The sequence below is a fragment of the Oncorhynchus masou genome, unplaced genomic scaffold, assembly GCF_036934945.1.
Source record: "Oncorhynchus masou masou isolate Uvic2021 unplaced genomic scaffold, UVic_Omas_1.1 unplaced_scaffold_648, whole genome shotgun sequence".
NCBI lineage: Eukaryota > Metazoa > Chordata > Actinopteri > Salmoniformes > Salmonidae > Oncorhynchus > Oncorhynchus masou.
The window spans coordinates 210,001-237,207 of NW_027012917.1; the positions used below are offsets into that span (position 1 = coordinate 210,001).

At 49.1% G+C, this 27,207-nt stretch overlaps 1 protein-coding gene across 2 annotated transcripts in view; it reads right to left on the reverse strand.

Moving 5' to 3' along the window:
* LOC135536666 (cytohesin-1) overlaps positions 1-27,207 on the reverse strand; it is a 141,416-nt gene that overhangs the window by 54,626 nt on the left and 59,583 nt on the right. The window contains exons 4-10 of one of the 2 annotated variants that reach the window (XM_064962918.1): positions 23,701-23,767; positions 22,912-23,030; positions 21,307-21,387; positions 15,140-15,252; positions 11,860-12,008; positions 8,186-8,297; positions 1,732-1,808 (exon numbers count right to left, since the gene is read on the reverse strand). In XM_064962918.1, coding sequence (XP_064818990.1) covers positions 1,732-1,808; positions 8,186-8,297; positions 11,860-12,008; positions 15,140-15,252; positions 21,307-21,387; positions 22,912-23,030; positions 23,701-23,767 — 718 coding nt within the window. Of the gene's footprint in view, positions 1-1,731; positions 1,811-8,184; positions 8,298-11,859; positions 12,009-15,139; positions 15,253-21,306; positions 21,388-22,911; positions 23,031-23,700; positions 23,768-27,207 lie in introns of both variants that reach the window. The other variant, XM_064962919.1, reaches the window with a different exon arrangement.

The window sequence follows — 27,207 nt, forward strand, 5'->3', positions numbered from 1 at the left end:
TACAAAATGTGGTGTTACTAAAGGGATATTACACTACAAAATGTGGTGTTATTAAAGGCATATTACACTACAAAATGTGGTGTTATTAAAGGCATATTACACTACAAAATGTGGTGTTACTAAAGGGATATTACACTACAAAATGTGGTGTTACTAAAGGGGTGTTACTAAAGGGATATTACACTACAAAATGTGGTGTTACTAAAGGGATATTACACTACAAAATGTGGTGTTACTAAAGGGATATTACACTACAAAATGTGCCGTTACTAAAGGGATATTACACTATATTATATTTTATTGTGAATGGAATATCCCTGTTAATGACCTTACTCTGAATAATTATTTTACATTTACATAGTCGTTTAAGAGACACTCTTATCCAGAGTGGGTTACAGGAGCAATTAGGGTTAAGTGCCTTGCTCAAGGGCACATCTACAGATTTCTCCAATGGTTGGCTCGGGGCTTCGAACCAGCAACGTTTCGGTTACTGGCACAACGTTCTTAACCGCTAGGCTACCTGCCACCGATGAATACACAGTAGAGCAGTGAACGAGTACACAAACAGAACAGGTTACAGTGTGACAATGAGTTGAAACTCGCAACTGTAATATCCATCATAATAGCCATGTATTTATGTGTGCCTGTTGCAGACATTTAAGATACATTGAATTGAACATGATACCCGATGGCTTCCAGTTCCAGTCCCGTACTTACAGTGGTGTACTCAAAGTAATACAGGCAGTTGTACTTACAGTGGTGTACTCAAAGTAATACAGACAGTTGTACTTACAGTGGTGTACTCAAAGTAATACAGACAGTTGTACTCACAGTGGTGTAATCAAAGTAATACAGGCAGTTGTACTTACAGTGGTGTACTCAAAGTAATACAGACAGATGTACTTACAGTGGTGTACTCAAAGTAATACAGACAGTTGTACTCACAGTGGTGTACTCAAAGTAATACAGACAGTTGTACTTACAGTGGTGTACTCAAAGTAATACAGACAGTTGTACTTACAGTGGTGTACTCAAAGTAATACAGACAGTTGTACTCACAGTGGTGTACTCAAAGTAATACAGACAGTTGTACTTACAGTGGTGTACTCAAAGTAATACAGACAGTTGTACTTACAGTGGTGTACTCAAAGTAATACAGACAGTTGTACTCACAGTGGTGTACTCAAAGTAATACAGACAGTTGTACTTACAGTGGTGTACTCAAAGTAATACAGACAGATGTACTTACAGTGGTGTACTCAAAGTAATACAGACAGTTGTACTCACAGTGGTGTACTCAAAGTAATACAGACAGTTGTACTTACAGTGGTGTACTCAAAGTAATACAGACAGATGTACTTACAGTGGTGTACTCAAAGTAATACAGACAGTTGTACTTACAGTGGTGTACTCAAAGTAATACAGACAGTTGTACTCACAGTGGTGTACTCAAAGTAATACAGACAGTTGTATTACACTACAAAATGTGGTGTTACTAAAGGGATATTACACTACAAAATGTGGTGTTACTAAAGGTATATTACACTACAAAATGTGCCGTTACTAAAGGGATATTACACTACAAAATGTGGCGTTACTAAAGGGATATTACACTATATTATATTTTATTGTGAATGGAATATCCCTGTTAATGACCTTACTCTGAATAATTCTTTTACATTTACAGTTGTACTTACAGTGGTGTACTCAAAGTAATACAGATGTACTTACAGTGGTGTACTCAAAGTAATACAGACAGTTGTCCGTGAGAATGAACCATCTTCTCTTCCAGGTCTTGACGCGTCCCCCTGAGGAATAGAGAGACGGTGTGAGCCAGACTCAGAGGGGGAGCAGGAAAGAGAGGGATGGGCACCGGACAGCGGAGGACAGAGCAGCAGACAGGCAGACAGACGCATGGATAGACAGACAGGCAGATAACAGGTATAGAACTACAACTCCCATCTCCCTACATTCCCATCAAGCACCGCACAGTACCATGCTCCTCCAGCAACCCACACCATAGCATCTAGACAACCAGTTAATCTACTCTACATGAGAGAGAAGCATGAGATTACAGAGAAGTTCTGTTGACTAAACTGGGCTTTGATAAGACCAAGGTATTCTGTAATCGCCTTTTTACACTCTTGTGCCGGCTTGTTGGCTCCGATATGTTCTTTTCACATTTTCCTTTCAGAACAGTTCCAGCAACTATGGTGGATGCATAACCAGGCCATCTCAGAACAGCTTGGTTCAGCTCAGCTCTGTAGTGAAAAGCCCTTAGCCTTATAGATTAGACAGAACCGTATATCATGTTGAATACTAACTGAAACCTGAGTGCTCATTTTAACTGTCCCACCTCTCCTCTGTAGGTCCTCAATATAGCGGACTCAGGACTTACTGTCTCTCCCAGAGTAGACAACCTCTAAAGGAGTTCAACAGCCTCCCAGAGTAGACAACCTCTAAAGGAGATCAACAGCCTCCCAGAGTAGACAACCTCTAAAGGAGATCAACAGCCTCTCAGAGTAGACAACCTCTAAAGGAGATCAACAGCCTCTCAGAGTAGACAACCTCTAAAGGAGATCAACAGCCTCTCAGAGTAGACAACCTCTAAAGGAGATCAACAGCCTCTCAGAGTAGACAACCTCTAAAGGAGATCAACAGCCTCTCAGAGTAGACAACCTCTCAGAGTAGACAACCTCTAAAGGAGATCAACAGCCTCTCAGAGTAGACAACCTCTAAAGGAGATCAACAGCCTCTCAGAGTAGACAACCTCTAAAGGAGATCAACAGCCTCTCAGAGTAGACAACCTCTAAAGGAGATCAACAGCCTCTCAGAGTAGACAACCTCTAAAGGAGATCAACAGCCTCTCAGTGTAGACAACCTCTAAAGGAGATCAACAGCCTCTGAGAGTAGACAACCTCTAAAGGAGATCAACAGCCTCTCAGAGTAGACAACCTCTAAAGGAGATCAACAGCCTCCCAGAGTAGACAACATCTAAAGGAGATCAACAGCCTCTCAGAGTAGACAACCTCTAAAGGAGATCAACAGCCTCCAGAGTAGACAACCTCTAAAGAGTCAACAGCCTCTCAGAGTAGACAACCTCTAAAGGAGATCAACAGCCTCTCAGAGTAGACAACCTCTAAAGGAGATCAAGACAACCTCTAAAGGAGATCAACAGCCTCTCAGAGTAGACAACCTCTAAAGGAGATCAACAGCCTCCCAGAGTAGACAACATCTAAAGGAGATCAACAGCCTCTCAGTGTAGACAACCTCTAAAGGAGATCAACAGCCTCTCAGAGTAGACAACTTCTAAAGGAGATCAACAGCCTCTCAGAGTAGACAACCTCTAAAGGAGATCAATAGCCTCTCAGAGTAGACAACTTCTAAAGGAGATCAACAGCCTCTCAGAGTAGACAACCTCTAAAGGAGATCAACGGTCTCTCAGAGTAGACAACCTCTAAAGGAGATCAATAGCCTCTCAGAGTAGACAACCTCTAAAGGAGATCAACAGCCTCTCAGAGTAGACAACCTCTAAAGGAAATCAATAGCTGGGATATAAAACCAAACACTTGTTAAAGTTTAGACCTCCAAGAGTTAATGAGATCCTACTATGGGGAATGTCAAATAGTACTACTAACAATTGGCTCAAATCCTTTGCGTCTTTCACACCCGGTGTGGTGTCTCTGGTTAACTCAGCAGCTCAGTGATCTGTGGCAGACCCCCGACCCCACCGCCACTCCCACTTCCTGTTAGGGAGAAACCTGATCAGAGCAGCAGATGGCAGCTAGCAGCTAGCTCACGCTGGGAGGAAGAGATGCCAATAAACAGTGTCTGGGGGGGGGGGGGGACTGGAGCTAACCTGGAGATATGCTAGTAGGCTACTCACTCTATAGGCATCTCTGGCTGAAACTTTCTGTCGTTGGCCGTATTCACAGTGATATATGATATAAACACCAGTCAATTTACTATCTGAAGATACCTTTCTGTCCAATTAGGTCATTTCTGGACAATATTTCTGTCCGTTTAAGGGACCCCTTTTTAAATACCCTCCATCAAAACTAAATGGTATGGATACACCGTGTACATGGACACACACCTACATGCTCCAGGAGAAAACACCATACATACCATTTTGGATTAAAGACAAATCAATTTGATGACATAAATGCTTGTCTGGCTGTTCAATGTCTGGCTGTTCAATGCCTGGCTGTTCAATGCCTGGCTGTTCAATGTCTGGCTGTTCAATGTCTGGCTGTTCAATGTCTGGCTGTTCAATGCCTGGCTGTTCAATGCCTGGCTGTTCAATGCCTGGCTGTTCAATGCCTGGCTGTTCAATGCCTGGCTGTTCAATGTCTGGCTGTTCAATGTCTGGCTGTTCAATGCCTGGCTGTTCAATGTCTGACCCTACTGAAAGTGCCAAGGTCGTTGAACTGTTACACCACCACCAATGTTAGTATGAAGACACTAAACAGACACACTAAGAAAAGCCATCTACCAAGACAGAAGAGCAGTGTTGTGGACACCATCTAACAGAAGTGTTGATCACAACAGGCCAGAAAAGACACACTTGTATTGATCATATAGCAGCGATGCTAATGTATATGATCACCTATCACACTACAGAGGTCATGAGAGGGCACTTAAACAATCGCCGTCCCGATATCCACATACCAGCACACTTCTTAGTATGAAACAATGGAGGCTGCTGATGGGAGGAAGGCTCATAATAATGTCTGGAGCCAACGGAATGGCATCAAACACATGGAAACCATGGAAACCGTGTGTTTGGTGTATTTCATACCATTCCACCGATTCCGCTCCAGCCATTACCACGAGCCAGTCCTCCCCAATTAAGGTGCCACCAACCTCCTGTGGTATTGGGCAGGTATTCCAAGTAGTGGGCTAGTATGGACATTGGAACATGACCACAAACACGTTCTCCTTGCCGCCATTTTGTCACTGTGTTATCGTCATCTTGTCCTCAGAACGTGACATATGAATGTTGAAACGACACTTGACAGACAGACTCATGTAGAGACAAATGGTAGAATCTCACAGCTGATGATATGACAGTTGATTGGCTTGGAGGAGATTGTGATTGATTGATGATTGGTTGACCACTTCAGTTCCTGTCAGTCACTCAGAGAGCGAGGACCCTGGCAAAAAATGTCCCAGACAAGGCGGCTTTGCCCGAGGAGATTTTTGTTGGTTGGTGCAGGCAGGTCAGGGGGTGCCGGGCTGGGGAGGAGTGGAGGAGGAGCGATCGCCCATGCACAGGGGGGTCAGAACAGGGAAGGTTAGGAGGGACCTGGGTCATGTTTAGTAATGAGAGAATGGTTTTGAAATGGAGTGAAACAGTGAGGTACTGTAACTTCTGAATGTGTTCAATAAGAAACAGAGTTTTGCCATGCTGTGCCCCACTGAACATGACCCAGGACATGGTTCAGCACTGGTCTCTTTTCACCACCAGCTTCAAGTCACATAAAATAGATTTTATAATTGTATCATACTGTGATTAACAGGGGCAACTTGGTTGTCAAAATGACTTTTAAATTGATGAGGAAGACCTCAGGATTTACATGTCAAGTAAAATGTGCTTTCCTTGGTCCTATCAGATGATTCGATCTCTATTCCTAAACACACTAGCTAGTATGTAGCCTATATTCTAAACACTAATTATGTAGTGCACTTATGCATTGTTCCATAGATAGTCCCAGTTGGTCTCCACTCCCCTCCTAACCTCCCCTTCTCAACACACATCCCCCATTCTCCATTCTCCCCACCCCCACCTCACTGTAGTCCAGTCCAGTCCAGTCCAGCACCACACCAGACCAGACCACAGTAGTTGTTTTCTTTCAAATACTTTGAGCGTTTGAGTGATCCTGCCTGGAGGGTTTTGTACTTTTGATTCCATTGTGCCAGGTGCCAGACAAGCTCAATCAAGCGCTGCTGAAGTATTTGGAAGAAAACAAATGTTATTTGAACCCATGTCTGCACCAGACCAAAGCCACACCAGCCCAGGCCAAAGCCAGACTGGGCCAAAGCCAGACCATCACCCTTCAGGTCATTAACAGCATGACGGAGAGAGCAGAGCTTGAACCAGTTGGTGTATCTGCAGTATTCCCCTCATATGATCCCATTAAAGAGATATCAACAGCAGACATTGTTCTTGTCAGCCAGAACTTCTGATTTAATATTCACAATCTAAAATGCTGGTCAATTTTCAATATGTTCCTAAATGGTAGCTAATTGGTTGCTAATTCAAAAGGACTTGTATTCGGAGATCTGTCTTCCAACCCTTTGTCGTGCTCTCTCTGGAACGAGGAATACTGCAGCCCGCCAAAACACGGAGCCTGAAAAGGTAAATCACCACAGCATAACAGAGGTCAAACTCTTCACTACAAAACAGAATGGCCACCATGTTGTTCCCCGAGCGGCCTAACCAGGCAAAGCACCTAGCAACCGCCCGCGACCAATACAGAGAGAGAGAGAAGCACGTGGACAAACCACCAGCTCAATGGAAGACCAACAAACATACAAACATACAATTAATAATAGATTCAGTCGATGATGGCGGAACAAGGAAACCCAACAGCAACAAAATCCACAAATAACAAAAAAAAAAACGTTCAAAGCGTAGAAGGGAAATAAATGAAGGAGAACGGAAGCAATGGCAGACCACCGAAAGCACCGGAGAGCTGAGAAGATGAACTCGTTTTTGGGAAGAGCAGATGTACATACCTCCTGAGGAAAGACAACAGCCAAAATCATGGAGCAAACAAACAAACGAGGAAGAAAAAGAAAACAAAAATCAAATTAAATTATAAAAAAAATCATAGCACCACTTCTTGCTCATCTGATTGGAGGAGTGGCTCGATGCACTGGTTTACAATGTTGGCACTCGGAGGAGCAGGCCTTCAAAAAGGCATTTGGATATTTAAATTCATCTGTTTACATGGTTATATTAGCAGATTTGATGAATTTAGATGAATGATAGGCTATTTCAACATAAAGCTCTGGGTTAAGAGGAGTTATCCTGCAGTACATTAACAACCACCAGAGGGGGCTTCTGCTCACCCCAAATCATTTGAGTTCAATGCATTGTTACACTGGTGCCAACTTGTGTAAAGCAACGCATTGCACAGCACCTCCTCTAGGGTCCCAGTTCTTTCAGGCCAATTATTTCATCTTCCACCCAAATTAGTAGAACCTGAATGTCAATATTCACAGTTATGTATCACTGGAGTGTGATTGGAGACTTCTTCATCTTACTGGAAGGTGGGAAAGACTCACACTGATTAAGGGTTTCAATTCAAGTTCAGGGTCCTATTCATTAGGCACCAAATGGGAGAAAATGGAACGAAACAGCGAGGCACTACCTGGACATGTCCAGTAAGAAACGCATATGTTCATTTTCCGTTGCAAAACATTTTGTACCTAATGAACATGGCCCAGATCATTGTGAATTTATATCAGAGTCATTGTGAATTCATCTAAACAGATCCACTGGGAAGCAGACAGGGTGGAGAATTAGGAAGTCCCTACATCTGAAGACTGATCATTGGGATGTCCTGGAAGAGTCATTGTAACATTAGAGGGTAAGGAAGCGTTGTCGTCATGTGTTCACTGGTTTATACTCCACTGTAGAGGCTGTCCCTCTATGTACAGAATGTGCATCCGTCCGTCTGTCCGTGTATCATGTGTAGGTATGAGTGTGTGTGAGTGAGTGTATGAATATGCCTAGTCGTACATTATTGAAAGCCCTCCACATGTGGTTGTCTGATCTTAGGGCCTCATCCATAATGCATTGGGGGTGGGCAGGGGCCCCTCAAATACTGTATATGGACTGAACTCACAATCATACACACACACACACACACACACACACACACACACACACACACACACACACACACACACACACACACACACACACACACACACACACACACACAGTCTGATCAAGATGGGCCCATTGGTCAGTACGTAGACCTCTGTTTCAGTCTGATAGAATCCATCACACCTTCCTTACCATGGTAGACAGTCATAAACACAGTCATCGATGGGCACAGTAATATTGGAGAGGATTGGAGAGGATACAGACCTTTGGGATTTCAACATTAGTTCAATGCATCAACGTTATTTAAATGTTCTTAAGGTTATTTCAGCGTCTGGTCCCGCTCACCCAGTTTAAGCAGCCAGCCCTCCCGGTCTGGGTTAAAGAAGGTGTGTGTGAGATCGTTCCCGTCGTCCTCAGGGATTTTGAAGGGCTCGTTCTTGATGCTGTCATAAAGGTTCTGTGTGGAGGAGAGAATAACACTAGGACTTGAGGACAGAGAGAGACAGAGAGACGGAGAGGAAGGTAGAGGACCCCTGGGGCAGGGGGATGGACAGAGAGACAGAGAGGAAGGTAGAGGACCCCTGGGGCAGGGGGATGGACAGAGAGACAGAGAGGAAGGTAGAGGACCCCTGGGGCAGGGGGATGGACAGAGAGACAGAGAGGAAGGTAGAGGACCCCTGGGGCAGGGGGATGGACAGAGAGACGGAGAGGAAGGTAGAGGACCCCTGGGGCAGGGGGATGGACAGAGAGACGGAGAGGAAGGTAGAGGACCCCTGGGGCAGGGGGATGGACAGAGAGACGGAGAGGAAGGTAGAGGACCCCTGGGGCAGGGGGATGGACAGAGAGACGGAGAGGAAGGTAGAGGACCCCTGGGGCAGGGGGATGGACAGAGAGACAGAGAGGAAGGTAGAGGACCCCTGGGGCAGGGGGATGGACAGAGAGACAGAGAGGAAGGTAGAGGACCCCTGGGGCAGGGGGATGGACAGAGAGACAGAGAGGAACCCCTGGGGAGGGGGATGGACCCCTGGGGCAGGGGGATGGACAGAGAGACAGAGAGGAAGGTAGAGGACCCCTGGGGCAGGGGGAGACAGAAGGTAGAGGACCCCAGGGGGATGGGGCAGGGGGATGGACTGGGGCAGGGGGAGAGAGACAGAGAGGAAGGTAGAGGACCCCTGGGGCAGGGGGATGGACAGAGACAGAGAGGAAGGTAGAGGACCCCTGGGGCAGGGGGATGGAGAGGACCCCTGGGACAGGGGGATGGACAGAGAGACAGAGGAAGGTAGAGGACCCCTGGGGCAGGGGGATGGACAGAGACAGAGAGGAAGGACCCCTGGGGCAGGGGGATGGACAGAGACAGAGAGGAAGGTAGAGGACCCCTGGGGCAGGGGGGGATGGACAGAGAGGAAGGGGACCCCTGGGGCAGGGGGATGGACAGAGACAGAGAGGAAGGTAGAGGACCCCTGGGGCAGGGGGATGGACAGAGAGGAAGGTAGAGGACCCCTGGGGCAGGGGGATGGACAGAGAGACAGAGAGGAAGGTAGAGGACCCCTGGGGCAGGGGGATGGACAGAGAGACAGAGAGGAAGGTAGAGGACCCCTGGGGCAGGGGGATGGACAGAGACAGAGAGGAAGGGGGATGGACAGAGAGAGGACCCCTGGGGCAGGGGGATGGACAGAGAGACAGAGAGGAAGGTAGAGGACCCCTGGGGCAGGGGGATGGACAGAGAGACAGAGAGGAAGGTAGAGGACCCCTGGGGCAGGGGGATGGACAGAGACAGAGAGGAAGGTAGAGGACCCCTGGGGCAGGGGGATGGACAGAGAGACAGAGAGGAAGGTAGAGGACCCCTGGGGCAGGGGGATGGACAGAGACAGAGAGGAAGGTAGAGGACCCCTGGGGCAGGGGGATGGACAGAGAGACAGAGAGGAAGGTAGAGGACCCCTGGGGCAGGGGGATGGACAGAGAGACAGAGGAGGGTAGAGGACCCCTGGGGCAGGGGGATGGACAGAGAGACAGAGAGGAAGGTAGAGGACCCCTGGGGCAGGGGGATGGACAGAGAGACAGAGAGGAAGGTGGGGACCCCTGGGGCAGGGGGATGGACAGAGAGGACCCCTGGGGCAGGGGGATGGACAGAGAGAGGAAGGTAGAGGACCCCCCTAGAGGACCCCTGGGGCAGGGGGATGGACAGAGAGACAGAGAGGAAGGTAGAGGACCCCTGGGGCAGGGGGATGGACAGAGAGACAGGAGAGGACCCCTGGGGCAGGGGGATAGGGGGATGGACCCCTGGGGCAGGGGGATGGGGACAGGGGGAGAGACAGAGAGGAAGGTAGAGGACCCCTGGGGCAGGGGGATGGACAGAGACAGAGAGAAGGTAGAGGACCCCTGGGGCAGGGGGATGGACAGAGAGACAGACAGAGGAAGGTAGAGGACCCCTGGGGCAGGGGGATGGACAGAGAGACAGAGAGGAAGGTAGAGGACCCCTGGGGCAGGGGGATGGACAGAGACAGAGAGGAAGGTAGAGGACCCCTGGGGCAGGGGGATGGACAGAGAGACAGAGAGGAAGGTAGAGGACCCCTGGGGCAGGGGGATGGACAGAGACAGAGAGGAAGGTAGAGAGGACCCCTGGGGCAGGGGGATGGACAGAGACAGAGAGGAAGGTAGAGGACCCCTGGGGCAGGGGGATGGACAGAGACAGAGAGGAAGGTAGAGGACCCCTGGGGCAGGGGGATGGACAGAGAGACAGAGAGGAAGGTAGAGGACCCCTGGGGCAGGGGGATGGACAGAGAGACAGAGAGGAAGGTAGAGGACCCCTGGGGCAGGGGGATGGACAGAGAGGAAGGTAGAGGACCCCTGGGGCAGGGGGATGGACAGAGAGACAGAGAGGAAGGTAGAGGACCCCTGGGGCAGGGGGATGGACAGAGAGACAGAGAGGAAGGTAGAGGACCCCTGGGGCAGGGGGATGGACAGAGAGACAGAGAGGAAGGTAGAGGACCCCTGGGGCAGGGGGATGGACAGAGAGACAGAGAGGAAGGTAGAGGACCCCTGGGGCAGGGGGATGGACAGAGAGACGGAGGAAGGTAGAGGACCCCTGGGGCAGGGGGATGGACAGAGAGACAGAGAGGAAGGTAGAGGACCCCTGGGGCAGGGGGATGGACAGAGAGACAGAGAGGAAGGTAGAGGACCCCTGGGGCAGGGGGATGGACAGAGAGACAGAGAGGAAGGTAGAGGACCCCTGGGGCAGGGGGATGGACAGAGAGACAGAGAGGAAGGTAGAGGACCCCTGGGGCAGGGGGATGGACAGAGAGACAGAGAGGAAGGTAGAGGACCCCTGGGGCAGGGGGATGGACAGAGAGACAGAGAGGAAGGTAGAGGACCCCCAGGGGGATGGACAGAGAGACAGAGGGAATGGACCCCTGGGGCAGGGGGATGGACAGACAGAGAGGAAGGTAGAGGACCCCTGGGGCAGGGGGATGGACAGAGAGACAGAGGAAGGTAGAGGACCCCTGGGGCAGGGGGATGGACAGAGAGACAGAGAGGAAGGTAGAGGACCCCTGGGGCAGGGGGATGGACAGAGAGACAGAGAGAAGGTAGAGGGACCCCTGGGGCAGGGGGATGGACAGAGAGAGACAGAGAGGAAGGTAGAGGACCCCTGGGGCAGGGGGATGGACAGAGAGACAGAGAGGAAGGTAGAGGACCCCTGGGGCAGGGGGATGGACAGAGAGACAGAGAGGAAGGTAGAGGACCCCTGGGGCAGGGGGATGGACAGAGAGACAGAGAGGAAGGTAGAGGACCCCTGGGGCAGGGGGATGGACAGAGAGACAGAGAGGAAGGTAGAGGACCCCTGGGGCAGGGGGATGGGGACATGGACAGAGAGGACCCCAGGGGGATGGACAGAGAGACAGGAGGAAGGTAGAGGACCCCTGGGGCAGGGGGATGGACAGAGAGACAGAGAGGAAGGTAGAGGACCCCTGGGGCAGGGGGATGGACAGAGAGGCCTCGTTGATGTCTCTGTTCACACACACCCTGAGCAGGTCCTCTGGAAGGTCTCCTCCATCGTTGATTCCTCTGTTCATGGAGATGAAACGCTCCACGGCCGGCTTGTCCTTCACGTTGGGGTTGTGGAGGCTGGTGTTCAGCATGATGATGGCAAACGACAGGATGTAACAGGTGTCTGGAGAAAAACACACACACACACACACACACACACACACACACACACACACACACATACATACATACAGACACACACACAAGCATTCAGGCACACACACAGGCACACATTTGCAAATTGGGAGCCCAACATTGTCATACAGATAGATGCCTGGACACAGTCCCAGAAACAAACAGCACCGTCTCCATTACAACCAAAACACTGTTATTGGACACGTGAATATAGGAGTGGATTTTATTTATTCACCACACAGCCGACACACAATTTATACAGGAGTGATTGATGGTCAGCTGCAGAGCTCGCAATTATAAAGTGTTACCACGACAACTTCTGACAAGATTCTCCGGGACAATAGGATCAAAACATGTAAATGACTGGAGCTTAAAGGACAGGGGACTAGATTCAGAGAGAGAGACCATGTTAAGGAAGAGAGTGAGCTGGACCGGCATGAAAGAGCGTGTTGGTCGCTCAGTCTGTGTGTGTCGCTCAGTTTGTGTGTGTCGCTCAGTGTGTGTGTGTCGCTCAGTTTGTGTGTGTGTCGCTCAGTTTGTGTGTGTGTCGCTCAGTTTGTGTGTGTGTCGCTCAGTTTGTGTGTGTGTCGCTAAGTGTGTGTGTGTGTCGCTAAGTGTGTGTGTGTCGCTCAGTGTGTGTGTGTCGCTCAGTTTGTGTGTGTCGCTCAGTTTGTGTGTGTCGCTCAGTTTGTGTGTGTCGCTCAGTTTGTGTGTGTCGCTCAGTTTGTGTGTGTCGCTCAGTTTGTGTGTGTCGCTCAGTTTGTGTGTGTCGCTCAGTTTGTGTGTCGCTCAGTTTGTGTGTGTCGCTCAGTTTGTGTGTGTCTCTCAGTTTGTGTGTGTGTCGATAAGTGTGTGTGTGTGTCGCTCAGTTTTTGTGTGTCGCTCAGTCTGTGTGTGTGTCGCTCAGTCTGTGTGTGTGTCGCTAAGTGTGTGTGTGTGTCGCTAAGTGTGTGTGTGTCGCTCAGTTTGTGTGTGCGTCGCTAAGTGTGTGTGTGTGTCGCTAAGTGTGTGTGTGTCGCTCAGTTTGTGTGTGCGTCGCTAAGTGTGTGTGTGTGTCGCTCAGTTTGTGTGTGTGTGTCGCTCAGTTTGTGTGTGTGTGTCGCTCAGTTTGTGTGTGTGTCGCTAAGTGTGTGTGTGTGTCGCTAAGTGTGTGTGTGTGTGTCGCTCAGTTTGTGTGTGTGTCGCTCAGTGTGTGTGTGTGTCGCTCAGTGTGTGTGTGTGTCGCTCAGTGTGTGTGTGTCGCTCAGTTTGTGTGTGTCGCTCAGTGTGTGTGTGTCGCTCAGTTTGTGTGTGTCGCTCAGTTTGTGTGTGTCGCTAAGTGTGTGTGTGTCGCTAAGTGTGTGTGTGTCGCTCAGTGTGTGTGTGTCGCTCAGTATCTGTGTGTGAGTATGTGCCTTTGTGCATATGTGTATGCAGGCGTGCACAGAGAGACAATGTGGTCAGAGGCTGGCTGACACAGCAGTAGCACTTTCCATTATCTGTCCTGTTTGTCTCAGAGAGAGAAGACCATGAATTATTCACATCCATCTGCATCCATGTAACAAGCAGCCGTCTGGACACGATGTCCCTGTGAACACACCAAACACCCTTCCAGTACACACCCCACCAGGCCTGGGTTCACACACCCCCCAAAAGGCCTGGGTTCACACACCCCACCAGGCCTGGGTTCACACACCCCAAAGGCCTGGGTTCACACACCCCACCAGGCCTGGGTTCACACACCCCACCAGGCCTGGGTTCACACACCCCACCAGGCCTGGGTTCACACACCCCACCAGGCCTGGGTTCACACACCCCACCAGGCCTGGGTTCACACACCCCACCAGGCCTGGGTTCACACACCCCACCAGGCCTGGGTTCACACACCCCACCAGGCCTGGGTTCACACACCCCAAAAGGCCTGGGTTCACACACCCCACCAGGCCTGGGTTCACACCCGAACCAGGCCTGGGTTCACACACCCGAACCAGGCCTGGGTTCACACACCTCACCAGGCCTGGGTTCACACACCCCACCAGGCCTGGGTTCACACACCCCACCAGGCCTGGGTTCACACACCCCACCAGGCCTGGGTTCACACACCCCACCAGGCCTGGGTTCACACACCCCACCAGGCCTGGGTTCACCCACCCCACCAGGCCTGGGTTCACACACCCCACCAGGCCTGGGTTCACATACCCCACCAGGCCTGGGTTCACATACCCCACCAGGCCTGGGTTCACATACCACACCAGGCCTGGGTTCACATACCCCACCAGGCCTGGGTTCACATACCCCACCAGGCCTGGGTTCACACACCCCACCAGGCCTGGGTTCACACACCCCACCAGGCCTGGGTTCACACACCCCACCAGGCCTGGGTTCACATACCCCACCAGGCCTGGGTTCACATACCCCACCAGGCCTGGGTTCACACACCCCACCAGGCCTGGGTTCACACACCCCACCAGGCCTGGGTTCACACACCCCACCAGGCCTGGGTTCACACACCCCACCAGGCCTGGGTTCACACACCCCACCAGGCCTGGGTTCACACACCCCACCAGGCCTGGGTTCACATACCCCACCAGGCCTGGGTTCACATACCCCACCAGGCCTGGGTTCACATACCCCACCAGGCCTGGGTTCACACACCCCACCAGGCCTGGGTTCACACACCCCACCAGGCCTGGGTTCACACACCCCACCAGGCCTGGGTTCACATACCCCACCAGGCCTGGGTTCACATACACCACCAGGCCTGGGTTCACACACCCCACCAGGCCTGGGTTCACACACCCCACCAGGCCTGGGTTCACACACCCCACCAGGCCTGGGTTCACACACCCCACCAGGCCTGGGTTCACACACCCCACCAGGCCTGGGTTCACACACCCCACCAGGCCTGGGTTCACACACCCCACCAGGCCTGGGTTCACACACCCCACCAGGCCTGGGTTCACATACCCCACCAGGCCTGGGTTCACACACCCCACCAGGCCTGGGTTCACACACCCCACCAGGCCTGGGTTCACATACCCCACCAGGCCTGGGTTCACATACCCCACCAGGCCTGGGTTCACATACCCCACCAGGCCTGGGTTCACATACCCCACCAGCCCTGGGTTCACACACCCCTACCTGTGGACTGGAAGACGCCAGGGTTGCACTGGCAGTATCTCTGGGCGAAAGCCTCCATCATGCGGTCGATCTTCTGGGCCTCGCCAGGCAGCCGGAAGCTCCACAGGAACTGCCTGTCGGGGGAGGGGAAAGAGAGGTCAGTCAGTAGTTGAAAAATGGTATTGCTGACTTTGTCTAAATACCAAATGGCACTCTATTTCCTACGTAGTGCACTTCTTTTGACCAGTAGGTTGATACACATATCTAGACGACTAAAAGCCTTTGTTATCTACTGATGAGGGTGTGAAAGCGGGACCATTGTTTCTCATGTAAAGTAAGTAAGCCTTGTCTGAGCCAGAACAACTCCTGTTTGCTTTATCTAACTTAGTGAAATGCACTGACTGGAAGTCTCTTTATCTAACTTAGTGAAATGCACCTTCTGGAAGTCTCTTTATCTAACTTAGTGAAAATGCGTCTCTTTATCTAACTGACTGGAAGTCTCTTTATCTAACTTAGTGAAAATGACGCTTAGTGAAATGACTGGAAGTCTCTTTATCTAACTTAGTGAAATGCACTGACTGGAAGTCTCTTTATCTAACTTAGTGAAATGCACTGACTGGAAGTCTCTTTATCTAACTTAGTGATGCACTGATGTCTCTTTATCTAACTTAGTGAAATGCACTGACTGGAAGTCTCTTTATCTAACTTAGTGAAATGCACTGACTGGAAGTCTCTTTATCTAACTTAGTGAAATGCACTGACTGGAAGCTCTTTATCTAACTCTTTATGGAAGTCTCTTTATCTAACTTAGTGAAATGCACTGACTGGAAGTCTCTTTATCTAACTTAGTGAAATGCACTGACTGGAAGTCTCTTTATCTAACTTAGTGAAATGCACTCTGGAAGTCTCTTTATCTAACTTAGTGAAAAATGTCTCTTTATCTAACTTGCACTGACTGGAAGTCTCTTTATCTAACTTGAAAGTGAAATCTCTAACTTAGTGAAATGCACTGAGGAAGTCTCTTTATCTAACTTAGTGAAATGCACTGACTGGAAGTCTCTTTATCTTAGTGAAAACTGACTTAGTGAAATGCACTGACTGGAAGTCTCTTTATCTAACTTAGTGAAATTCACTGACTGGAAGTCTCTTTATCTAACTTAGTGAAATGCACTGACTGGAAGTCTCTTTATCTAACTTAGTGAAATGCACTGACTGGAAGTCTCTTTATCTAACTTAGTGAAATGCACTGACTGGAAGTCTCTTTATCTAACTTAGTGAAATGCACTGACTGGAAGTCTCTTTATCTAACTTAGTGAAAAATGTCTCATCTAACTTAGTGAAATGCACTGACTGGAAGTCTCTTTATCTAACTTAGTGAAATGCATTGACTGGAAGTCTCTTTATCTAACTTAGTGAAATGCACTGACTGGAAGTCTCTTTATCTAACTTAGTGAAATGCACTGACTGGAAGTCTCTTTATCTAACTTAGTGAAATGCAACTGAAGTCTCTTTATCCTTAGTGAAATTCTGGAAGTCTCTTTATCTAACTTAGTGAAATGCACTGACTGGAAGTCTCTTTATCTAACTTAGTGAAATGCACTGACTGGAAGTCTCTTTATCTAACTTAGTGAAATGCACTGACTGGAAGTCTCTTTATCTAACTTAGTGAAATGCACTGACTGGAAGTCTCTTTATCTAAACTGGAAGTCTCTTTATCTAACTTAGTGAAATGCACTGACTGGAAGTCTCTTTATCTAACTTAGTGAAATGCACTGACTGGAAGTCTCTTTATCTAACTTAGTGAAATGCACCTTCTATAGGGTCTCTTTATCTAACTTAGTGAAATGCACCTTCTGGAAGTCTCTTTATCTAACTTAGTGAAATGCATGCTAGTGAAATGTCGGGAAGTCTCTTTATCTAACTTGTGAAATGTAGCTGGAAGTCTCTTTATCTAACTTAGTGAAATGCACTGACTGGAAGTTCTCTTCTGTCTTGGAAATAGACTGGAAGTCTCTTTATCTAACTTAGTGAAATGCACTGACTGTCTCTTTATCTTAGTGAAATTCAGTCTCTTTATCTAACTTAGTGAAATGCACTGACTGGAAGTCTCTTTATCTAACTTAGTGAAATGCACTGACTGGAAGTCTCTTTATCTAACTTAGTGAAATGCACTGACTGGAAGTCTCTTTATCTAACTTAGTGAAATGCACTGACTGGAAGTCTCTTTATCTAACTTAGTGAAATGCACTGACTGGAAGGTGAAAAATGCACTGAAATGCACTGACTGGAAGTCTCTTTATCTAACTTAGTGAAATGCACTGACTGGAAGTCTCTTTATCTAACTTATTGAAATGCACTGACTGGAAGTCTCTTTATCTAACTTAGTGAAATGCACTGACTGGAAGTCTCTTTATCTAACTTAGTGAAATTCACTGACTGGAAGTCGCTATGGTTAAGAGTTTCTACTAAATGACCAACATGTAAACGGTCAAAAGTAGTGCACTCTATAGGGAATTAGGCTGCCACATTTGGGACAGTGTGTCGGGGCTGGTATCAGTTCTGTGTCTTGGGGCTGGTTTTTATCAGTGTCTTCATTTTAACATTGGGGCTGGTATCAGTGGTGTGAAGTGCTGGTATCAGTGTGTGTCGGGGCTGGTATCAGTGTGTCGGGGCTGGTATCAGTGTGTCGGGGCTGGTATCAGTGTGTCGGGGCTGGTATCAGTGTGTCGGGGCTGGTATCAGTGTGTCGGGGCTGGTATCAGGGTGTCGGGGCTGGTATCAGTGTGTCGGGGCTGGTATCAGTGTGTCGGGGCTGGTATCAGTGTGTCGGGGCTGGTATCAGTGTGTCGGGGCTGGTATCAGTGTGTCGGGGCTGGTATCAGTGTGTCGGGGCTGGTATCAGTGTGTCGGGGCTGGTATCAGTGTGTCGGGGCTGGTATCAGGGTGTCGGGGCTGGTATCAGTGTGTCGGGGCTGGTATCAGTGTGTCGGGGCTGGTATCAGTGTGTCGGGGCTGGTATCAGTGTGTCGGGGCTGGTATCAGTGTGTCGGGGCTGGTATCAGTGTGTCGGGGCTGGTATCAGTGTGTCGGGGCTGGTATCAGTGTGTCGGGGCTGGTATCAGGGTGTCGGGGCTGGTATCAGTGTGTCGGGGCTGGTATCAGTGTGTCGGGGCTGGTATCAGTGTGTCGGGGCTGGTATCAGTGTGTCGGGGCTGGTATCAGTGTGTCGGGGCTGGTATCAGCCCGATACCAGCCCGACACACTGATACCAGCCCCTATAGGACAATGCTATATCGGGTGGATAATGGCAACGTTAGGTAACTATAGGACAACACTATATCAGGATGATAATGACAACCTTAGGTAACTATAGAACAATGCTATATCAGGAGGATAATGACAACGTTAGGTAACTATAGGACAATGCTATATCAGGAGGATAATGGCAACGTTAGGTAACTATAGAACAATGCTATATCAGGAGGATAATGACAACGTTAGGTAACTATAGGACAATGCTATATCAGGAGGATAATGGCAACGTTAGGTAACTATAGAACAACACTATATCAGGATGATAATGACAACATTAGGTAACTATAGAACAATGCTATATCAGGAGGATAATGACAACCTTAGGTAACTATAGAACAATGCTATATCAGGAGGATAATGACAACGTTAGGTAACTATAGGACAATGCTATATCAGGATGATAATGACAACCTTAGGTAACTATAGAACAATGCTATATCAGGAGGGGCTGGTACAACGTTAGGTAACTGGACAATGCTATATCAGGAGGATAATGACAACCTTAGGTAACTATAGAACAATGCTATATCAGGATGATAATGACGGGGCGTTAGGTAACTATAGAACAATGCTATATCAGGATGGACAACCTTAGGTAACTATAGAACAATGCTATATCAGGGCCTGGACAACGTTAGGTAACTATAGGACAATGCTATATCAGGAGGATAATGACAACCTTAGGTAACTATAGAACAATGCTATATCAGGATGATAATGACAACCTTAGGTAACTATAGAACAACACTATATCAGGATGATAATGACAACGTTAGGTAACTATAGAACAATGCTATATCGGGTGGATAATGACAACGTTAGGTAACTATAGGACAATGCTATATCAGGTGGATAATGGCGTTAGGTAACTATAGAACAACACTATATCAGGATGATAATGACAACATTAGGTAACTATAGAACAATGCTATATCAGGAGGATAATGACAACCTTAGGTAACTATAGGACAATGCTATATCAGGTGGATAATGACAACGTTAGGTAACTATAGGACAATGCTATATCAGGAGGATAATGACAATGTTAGGTAACTATAGAACACACTATATCAGGATGATAATGACAACGTTAGGTAACTATAGAACAATGCTATATCAGGTGGATAATGACAACGTTAGGTAACTATAGAACAACGCTATATCGGGTGGATAATGGCAACGTTAGGTAACTATAGAACAACACTATATCAGGAGGATAATGACAACGTTAGGTAACTATAGAACAATGCTATATCGGGTGGATAATGACAACGTTAGGTAACTATAGGACAATGCTATATCAGGAGGATAATGACAATGTTAGGTAACTATAGAACAACACTATATCAGGATGATAATGACAACGTTAGGTAACTATAGAACAATGCTATATCGGGTGGATAATGGCAACGTTAGGTAACTATAGAACAACACTATATCAGGAGGATAATGACAACGTTAGGTAACTATAGAACAACACTATATCAGGATGATAATGACAACGTTAGGTAACTATAGAACAATGCTATATCAGGATGATAATGACAACGTTAGGTAACTATAGAACAATGCTATATCGGGTGGATAATGACAACGTTAGGTAACTATAGGACAATGCTATATCAGGAGGATAATGACAACGTTAGGTAACTATAGAACAACACTATATCAGGATGATAATGACAACGTTAGGTAACTATAGAACAATGCTATATCGGGTGGATAATGGCAACGTTAGGTAACTATAGGACAATTCTATATCAGGAAGAGGTTTTGATAGAAGTCTGTGCTTTGGCTCTCTGGAGAGTCAGAGACGTTTTGAGTGTGTGTGTGTGTGTGATTTGTAGAAGCAATTTGTACGGGGAGGGGGGTGGGTTGGATATAAAGCCCCACTGGGAGGCTCTTACCTCAGGGCCTGGATGGTTATAAAGCCCCACTGGGAGGCTCTTACCTCAGGGCCTGGATGGTTATAAAGCCCCTCTGGGAGGCTCTTACCTCAGGGCCTGGATGGTTATAAAGCCCCACTGGGAGGCTCTTACCTCAGGGCCTGGATGGGTATAAAGCTCCACTGGGAGGCTCTTACCTCATGCCTGGATGGTTATAAAGCCCCACTGGGAGGCTCTTACCTCAGGGCCTGGATGGTTATAAAGCCCCACTGGGAGGCTCTTACCTCAGGGCCTGGATGGTTATAAAGCCCCACTGGGAGGCTCTTACCTCAGGGCCTGGATGGTTATAAAGCCCCACTGGGAGGCTCTTACCTCAGGGCCTGGATGGGTATAAAGCTCCACTGGGAGGCTCTTACCTCATGCCTGGATGGTTATAAAGCCCCACTGGGAGGCTCTTACCTCAGGGCCTGGATGGTTATAAAGCCCCACTGGGAGGCTCTTACCTCAGGGCCTGGATGGTTATAAAGCCCCACTGGGAGGCTCTTACCTCAGGGCCTGGATGGTTATAAAGCCCCACTGGGAGGCTCTTACCTCAAGGCTTGGATGGTTATAAAGCCCCACTGGGAGGCTCTTACCTCAGGGCCTGGATGGTTATAAAGCCCCACTGGGAGGCTCTTACCTCAGGGCCTGGATGGTTATAAAGCCCCACTGGGAGGCTCTTACCTCAAGGCCTGGATGGTTATAAAGCCCCACTGGGAGGCTCTTACCTCAGGGCCTGGATGGTTATAAAGCCCCACTGGGAGGCTCTTACCTCAGGGCCTGGATGGTTATAAAGCCCCACTGGGAGGCTCTTACCTCAAGGCCTGGATGGTTATAAAGCCCCACTGGGAGGCTCTTACCTCAGGGCCTGGATGGTTATAAAGCCCCACTGGGAGGCTCTTACCTCAGGGCCTGGATGGTTATAAAGCCCCACTGGGAGGCTCTTACCTCAAGGCCTGGACCAGGTTCAAGTCGGTAAATTCATGGAGCTCCACAAAGTCATGGAGGACCTGGAGGTTGAACTCATCTCTGTAGGGAAAATAATAGAATTTGTTTAGTAACGATTTTCTGAAATCATTGTTCAATTATTTGAGTGTAGAGACAAAGACACAAAAATGACAAACAGACAGACATTTAGACACACAGCCAGACACACAAATGCTCGTACACACACACACACGTATGTATATGCTCACACAATCAATAAAAACTGGGGGAGGGACACACACACACACACGGTGACACCTCTAGCATGACATCACTCTTCTTGACATCTGTGGCCTTTGGAGTTAGTGATACTCCCCCTGAGATAGACAGGAGGCCTCCCAGGACCTATCCCTGACAGGGTCAAAACCAGCTCTGCCCTGGGGGATTCCTGACCAATCAGGGAGAGCACACACACAGTCTGCCCCTCCCCCACTGGAATCAGAAATCTCTTTATACCAATTGGACAGAGCAGAGCATCCATGACGATATCTGGGTGGTGTTCAAGACCTAATAAACACAACTCAGCTCTTCATTTCCTGGTCTGGCTTGTCAACTAGCCGACCACACCCAGGCTGTAGCACTATAAGTTAGGCAATGCACCCAGGTAATAAAGCACACAACGCACATACATTGGGTGTTGCCTGTTATATGGCTTTGAATTAATAGAAAAGATGGTATTTCTTCAGGAGAGACTCAAAGGGATGTTGGGGGGAAAAGGGCCGTCGGGGAAAAAGGGGCCGGGGGGGAAAAGGGCCGTCGGGGGAAAAAGGGCGGGGGAAAGGGGCCGTCGGGGGAAAAAGTCGGGGGGGAAAAAGGGCCGTCGGGGGGAAAAAAGGGCCGTCGGGGGAAAAAGGGCCGTCGGGGGAAAAGGGGGGAAAAGGGCCGGGGGGGAAAGGGCCGTCGGGGGAAAGGGCCGTCGGGGGAAAGGGCCGTCGGGGGGAAAGGGGTCGGGGAAAAGGGCCGGGGGGAAAAGGGCCGTCGGGGGAAAAAGGGGCCGGGGGGAAAAAGGGCCGTCGGGGGGGGAAAAAGGGCCGTCGGGGGGAAAAAGGGCCGTCGGGGGGGAAAAAGGGCCGTCGGGGGAAAAGGGTCGTCGGGGGAAAAGGGCCGTCGGGGGAAAGGGCCGTCGGGGGGAAAGGGCCGTCGGGGGAAAAGGGCCGTCGGGGGGGGGCCGTCGGGGGAAAGGGTCGTCCGGGGGGGAAAGGGCCGTCGGGGGGGAAGGGCCGTCGGGGGGGAAAGGGCCGCCGGGGGGGGCCGTCGGGGGGGAAAGGGCCGTAGGGCCGTCAGGGGGGGGGAAAGGGCCGTCGGGGGGGAAGGGCCGTCGGGGGAAGGGGCCGTCGGGGGGAAAGGGCCGTCGGGGGAAAGGGCCGTCGGGGGAAAAGGGCCGTGGGGGAAAGGGGTTGTGCCTAACCTGACAGAGGAAAGTATGTGATCTGGAAATGGGACATATTTGACAGGAAAGAAGTGACGTCCTTCTGAACCACACACACACAGAAACACAAAAATGACAAACACCCCCCCTCACACAACCACATAAAGAGACGTAGCATGCATCTTGCCCCCACTGACCTCTCCCCAAGGTAGTCTCCGATGGCGGTCTTGTTTAGCCCCTCTCCCTTGTACAGGAACTGGGCGATGTCAGAGCTGGTGTGCTTAAGCAGGTCGTTCTCAATCAGGAACTTAATCCCCTGAGAAAATACAACATATATCCCGTGTCAGACCCTCGTTACAACGGGGGCGTTCCAGGTCGTATTGTTTGTAGCCGTGCGGCACATATCAAAAGATTGAAATCATATTTTAGCTAAATCGGGGGTGATCCCGACCGAGACTCAAACACGGGTACGATCCATACCATAATGTCAAGAGGATGGAACCTCCTGATTGATGAGGTTGCTAGGCGTTTGGTTGAGGTCACTACAATTGTTATTGTGGTTACTGAAACGTCAAACACTTCTCCACACATTGTCAGATCTGACAGTTGGCTCAGTGGTAATGCAAAAAACCCACAACCTGGAACAGCACAACTATATCAAACCCACAGGACACATTCAGAATGTCTATTTCCCTACAATTCAACTCTGAACCTGGAAGCCAGTTGCATTGCCTTGTTTCCTTGTTCCCCTCTAACCAGGGACTGATTTAGACCTGGGACACCAGGTGGGTGGAATAATGATCAGTTAGAACAGAACCAGCAGGATCCGGACCTCGTAGGGTCAGATGTGAATAACCCTGGGCTGGGATTCCCAAACGCATCGTAGCACTAAGATCATCTTTCGTGCATTTAGTTTCAATAGAATGAAGATGATGTTGGTGCTGCGATGCTTTTGGGTAACCAGCCCTGGTCTATTTGATACTCACCTTTTTAGGGTCCATGTTGAATTTCTTTCGGCCCATGGCCACTTGTTTGTTCCTCTGCATGTTTTTCCTGCAACATTAAATCAAATAGAATCTAATGAAATTGTATTTGTCACAAACACGGAACCAACAACGCAAAGTAAGAAAATATTTGCTAAATAAACTAAAGTAAAAGAAAAAAGTAACACAACAAATAACAATAAGGAGGCTATATACAGGAGGTACCGGTACTGAGTCAATGTGAGGGGGTACCGGTACTGAGTCAATGTGAGGGGGTACCGGTACTGAGTCAATGTGAGGGGGTACCGGTACTGAGTCAAAGTGAGGGGGTACCGGTACTGAGTCAAAGTGAGGGGGTACCGGTACTGAGTCAATAGTGAGGGGGTACCGGTACTGAGTCAATGTGAGGGGGTACCGGTACTGAGTCAAAGTGAGGGGGTACCGGTACTGAGTCAAAGTGAGGGGGTACCGGTACTGAGTCAATGTGAGGGGGTACCGGTACTGAGTCAAAGTGAGGGGGTACCGGTACTGAGTCAATGTGAGGGGGTACCGGTACTGAGTCAAAGTGAGGGGGTACCGGTACTGAGTCAATATGAGGGGGTACTGAGTCAATATGAGGGTACAGGTACTGAGTCAATGTGAGGGGGTACCGGTACTGAGTCAATGTGGGGGGTACTGAGTCAATGTGAGGGGGTACCGGTACTGAGTCAAAGTGAGGGGGTACCGGTACTGAGTCAATGTGAGGGGGTACCGGTAGTGAGTCAATGTGAGGGGGTACCGGTAGTGAGTCAATGTGAGGGGGTACATGTACTGAGTCAATGTGAGGGGGTACATGTACTAAGTCAATGTGAGGGGGTACCGGTACTGAGTCAATGTGAGGGGGTACCGGTACTGAGTCAATGTGAGGGGGTACATGTACTGAGTCAATGTGGGGGGTACTGAGTCAATATGAGGGGGTACTGAGTCAATATGAGGGGGTACTGAGTCAATATGAGGGGGTACCGGTACTGAGTCAATGTGAGGGGGTACCGGTACTGAGTCAATGTGAGGGGGTACATGTACTGAGTCAATGTGAGGGGGTACATGTACTGAGTCAATGTGGGGGGTACTGAGTCAATATGAGGGGGTACTGAGTCAATATGAGGGGGTACTGAGTCAATATGAGGGGGTACCGGTACTGAGTCAATGTGAGGGGGGTACTGAGTCAATGTGAGGGGTACATGTACTGAGTCAATGTGAGGGGGTACTGAGTCAATGTGAGGGGGGTACTGAGTCAAAGTGAGGGGGTACCGGTACTGAGTCAATATGAGGGGGTACTGAGTCAATATGAGGGGGTACAGGTACTGAGTCAATGTGAGGGGGTACCGGTACTGAGTCAATGTGAGGGGGTACCGGTACTGAGTCAATGTGAGGGGGTACCGGTACTGAGTCAAAGTGAGGGGGTACCGGTACTGAGTCAAAGTGAGGGGGTACCGGTACTGAGTCAATGTGAGGGGGTACCGGTACTGAGTCAATGTGAGGGGGTACCGGTAGTGAGTCAATGTGAGGGGGTACATGTACTGAGTCAATGTGAGGGGGTACCGGTACTGAGTCAATGTGAGGGGTACCGGTACTGAGTCAATGTGAGGGGGTACATGTACTGAGTCAATGTGAGGGGGGTACTGAGTCAATGTGAGGGGTACTGAGTCAATATGAGGGGGTACTGAGTCAATATGAGGGGGTACCGGTACTGAGTCAATGTGAGGGGGTACCGGTACTGAGTCAATGTGAGGGGGTACATGTACTGAGTCAATGTGAGGGGGTACATGTACTGAGTCAATGTGAGGGGGTACCGGTACTGAGTCAATGTGAGGGGGTACCGGTACTGAATCAATGTGAGGGGGTACATGTACTGAGTCAATATGAATGGGTACTGAGTCAATGTGAGGGGGTACCGGTACTGAGTCAATGTGAGGGGGTACCAGTACTGAGTCAATGTGAGGGGGTACCGGTACTGAGTCAATGTGAGGGGGTACAGGTACTGAGTCAATGTGTGGGGGGTACATGTACTGAGTCAATGTGAGGGGGTACCGGTACTGAGTCAATGTGAGGGGGTACATGTACTGAGTCAATGTGAGGGGGTACCGGTACTGAGTCAATGTGAGGGGGTACCAGTACTGAGTCAATGTGAGGGGGTACCGGTACTGAGTCAATGTGAGGGGGTACAGGTACTGAGTCAATGTGAGGGGGGGTACTGAGTCAATGTGAGGGGGTACTGAGTCAATGTGAGGGGGTACCGGTACTGAGTCAATGTGAGGGTACAGGTACTGAGTCAATGTGAGGGGGGGTACTGAGTCAATGTGAGGGGGTACTGAGTCAATGTGAGGGGGTACATGTACTGAGTCAATGTGAGGGGGTACAGGTACTGAGTCAATGTGAGGGGGTACAGGTACTGAGTCAATGTGAGGGGGGGCTGAGTCAATGTGAGGGGTAGGTACTGAGTCAATGTGAGGGGGTACAGGTACTGAGTCAATGTGAGGGGGTACCGGTACTGAGTCAATGTGAGGGGGTACATGTACTGAGTCAATGTGAGGGGGTACCGGTACTGAGTCAATGTGAGGGGGTACTGGTACTGAGTCAATATGAGGGGGTACAGGTTCGTCCAGGTAATTCAGGTAATATGTACATGTAGGTAGGGGTAAAGTGACTATGCATAGATAATAAACAGAGAGTAGCAGTAGTGTAAAAAGGGGGTCAATGCAAACAGTCCGGGGATCCATTTGAATAATATGAAATGAATTAGAGATTATTATTGTATCCCCCATCTGTGATGCTGTCAGGGCTGGTTTCCTGGATACAGATTACATTGGAGCAGTTCTAACTGCCAAGGTGATGACAAAATGTTCAATTCATGAAAGTATTATTGCACTACAAAACACTTTCAGAGGAGATCTTCCATATGCTTTTCAGTCCAGCGCCAGACTTAACCAGGGTCTGGGAAACGGCCCCACGAATAAGTGTTTGTGTGATGCCATGTAAATATTGTCATTTGTCTTTTCATTTCAAATCACACACATTGATCTCCATGATCTATTTACTCATCTCACATTGGGTCAATATTATGTGTTCATTCACTTATTAGTTCAAATAATACTTTCATGAATTGAACATGTTGTCATCACCTTGGCAGTTAGAACTGCTCCAATGGGCCACTGATGACAACATTCAAGATGAAATGGTGACTCATCAATAAGCACTCTTCATTATCACCATGCTTATGTCACCTTAACCCGGCTAGCCAAAGGTCACCAGACTTCCTCTTTGATGACTTCTTTCCCCCAGCATTCCTTTGGCTATTGTCATTGGGAACTACAGTACTCCCCAGCGTCAGTTGTAACAGATGACCACTATTGAACAACGGCCCATTTCCAACGCTACAGGAGTTGGTTAGTCACACAAACAAAAACAACAGTTTCACCACCTGATTGTCTTTGACACATGGGCTGGTTAACACTCAGATGACTCAGAAAG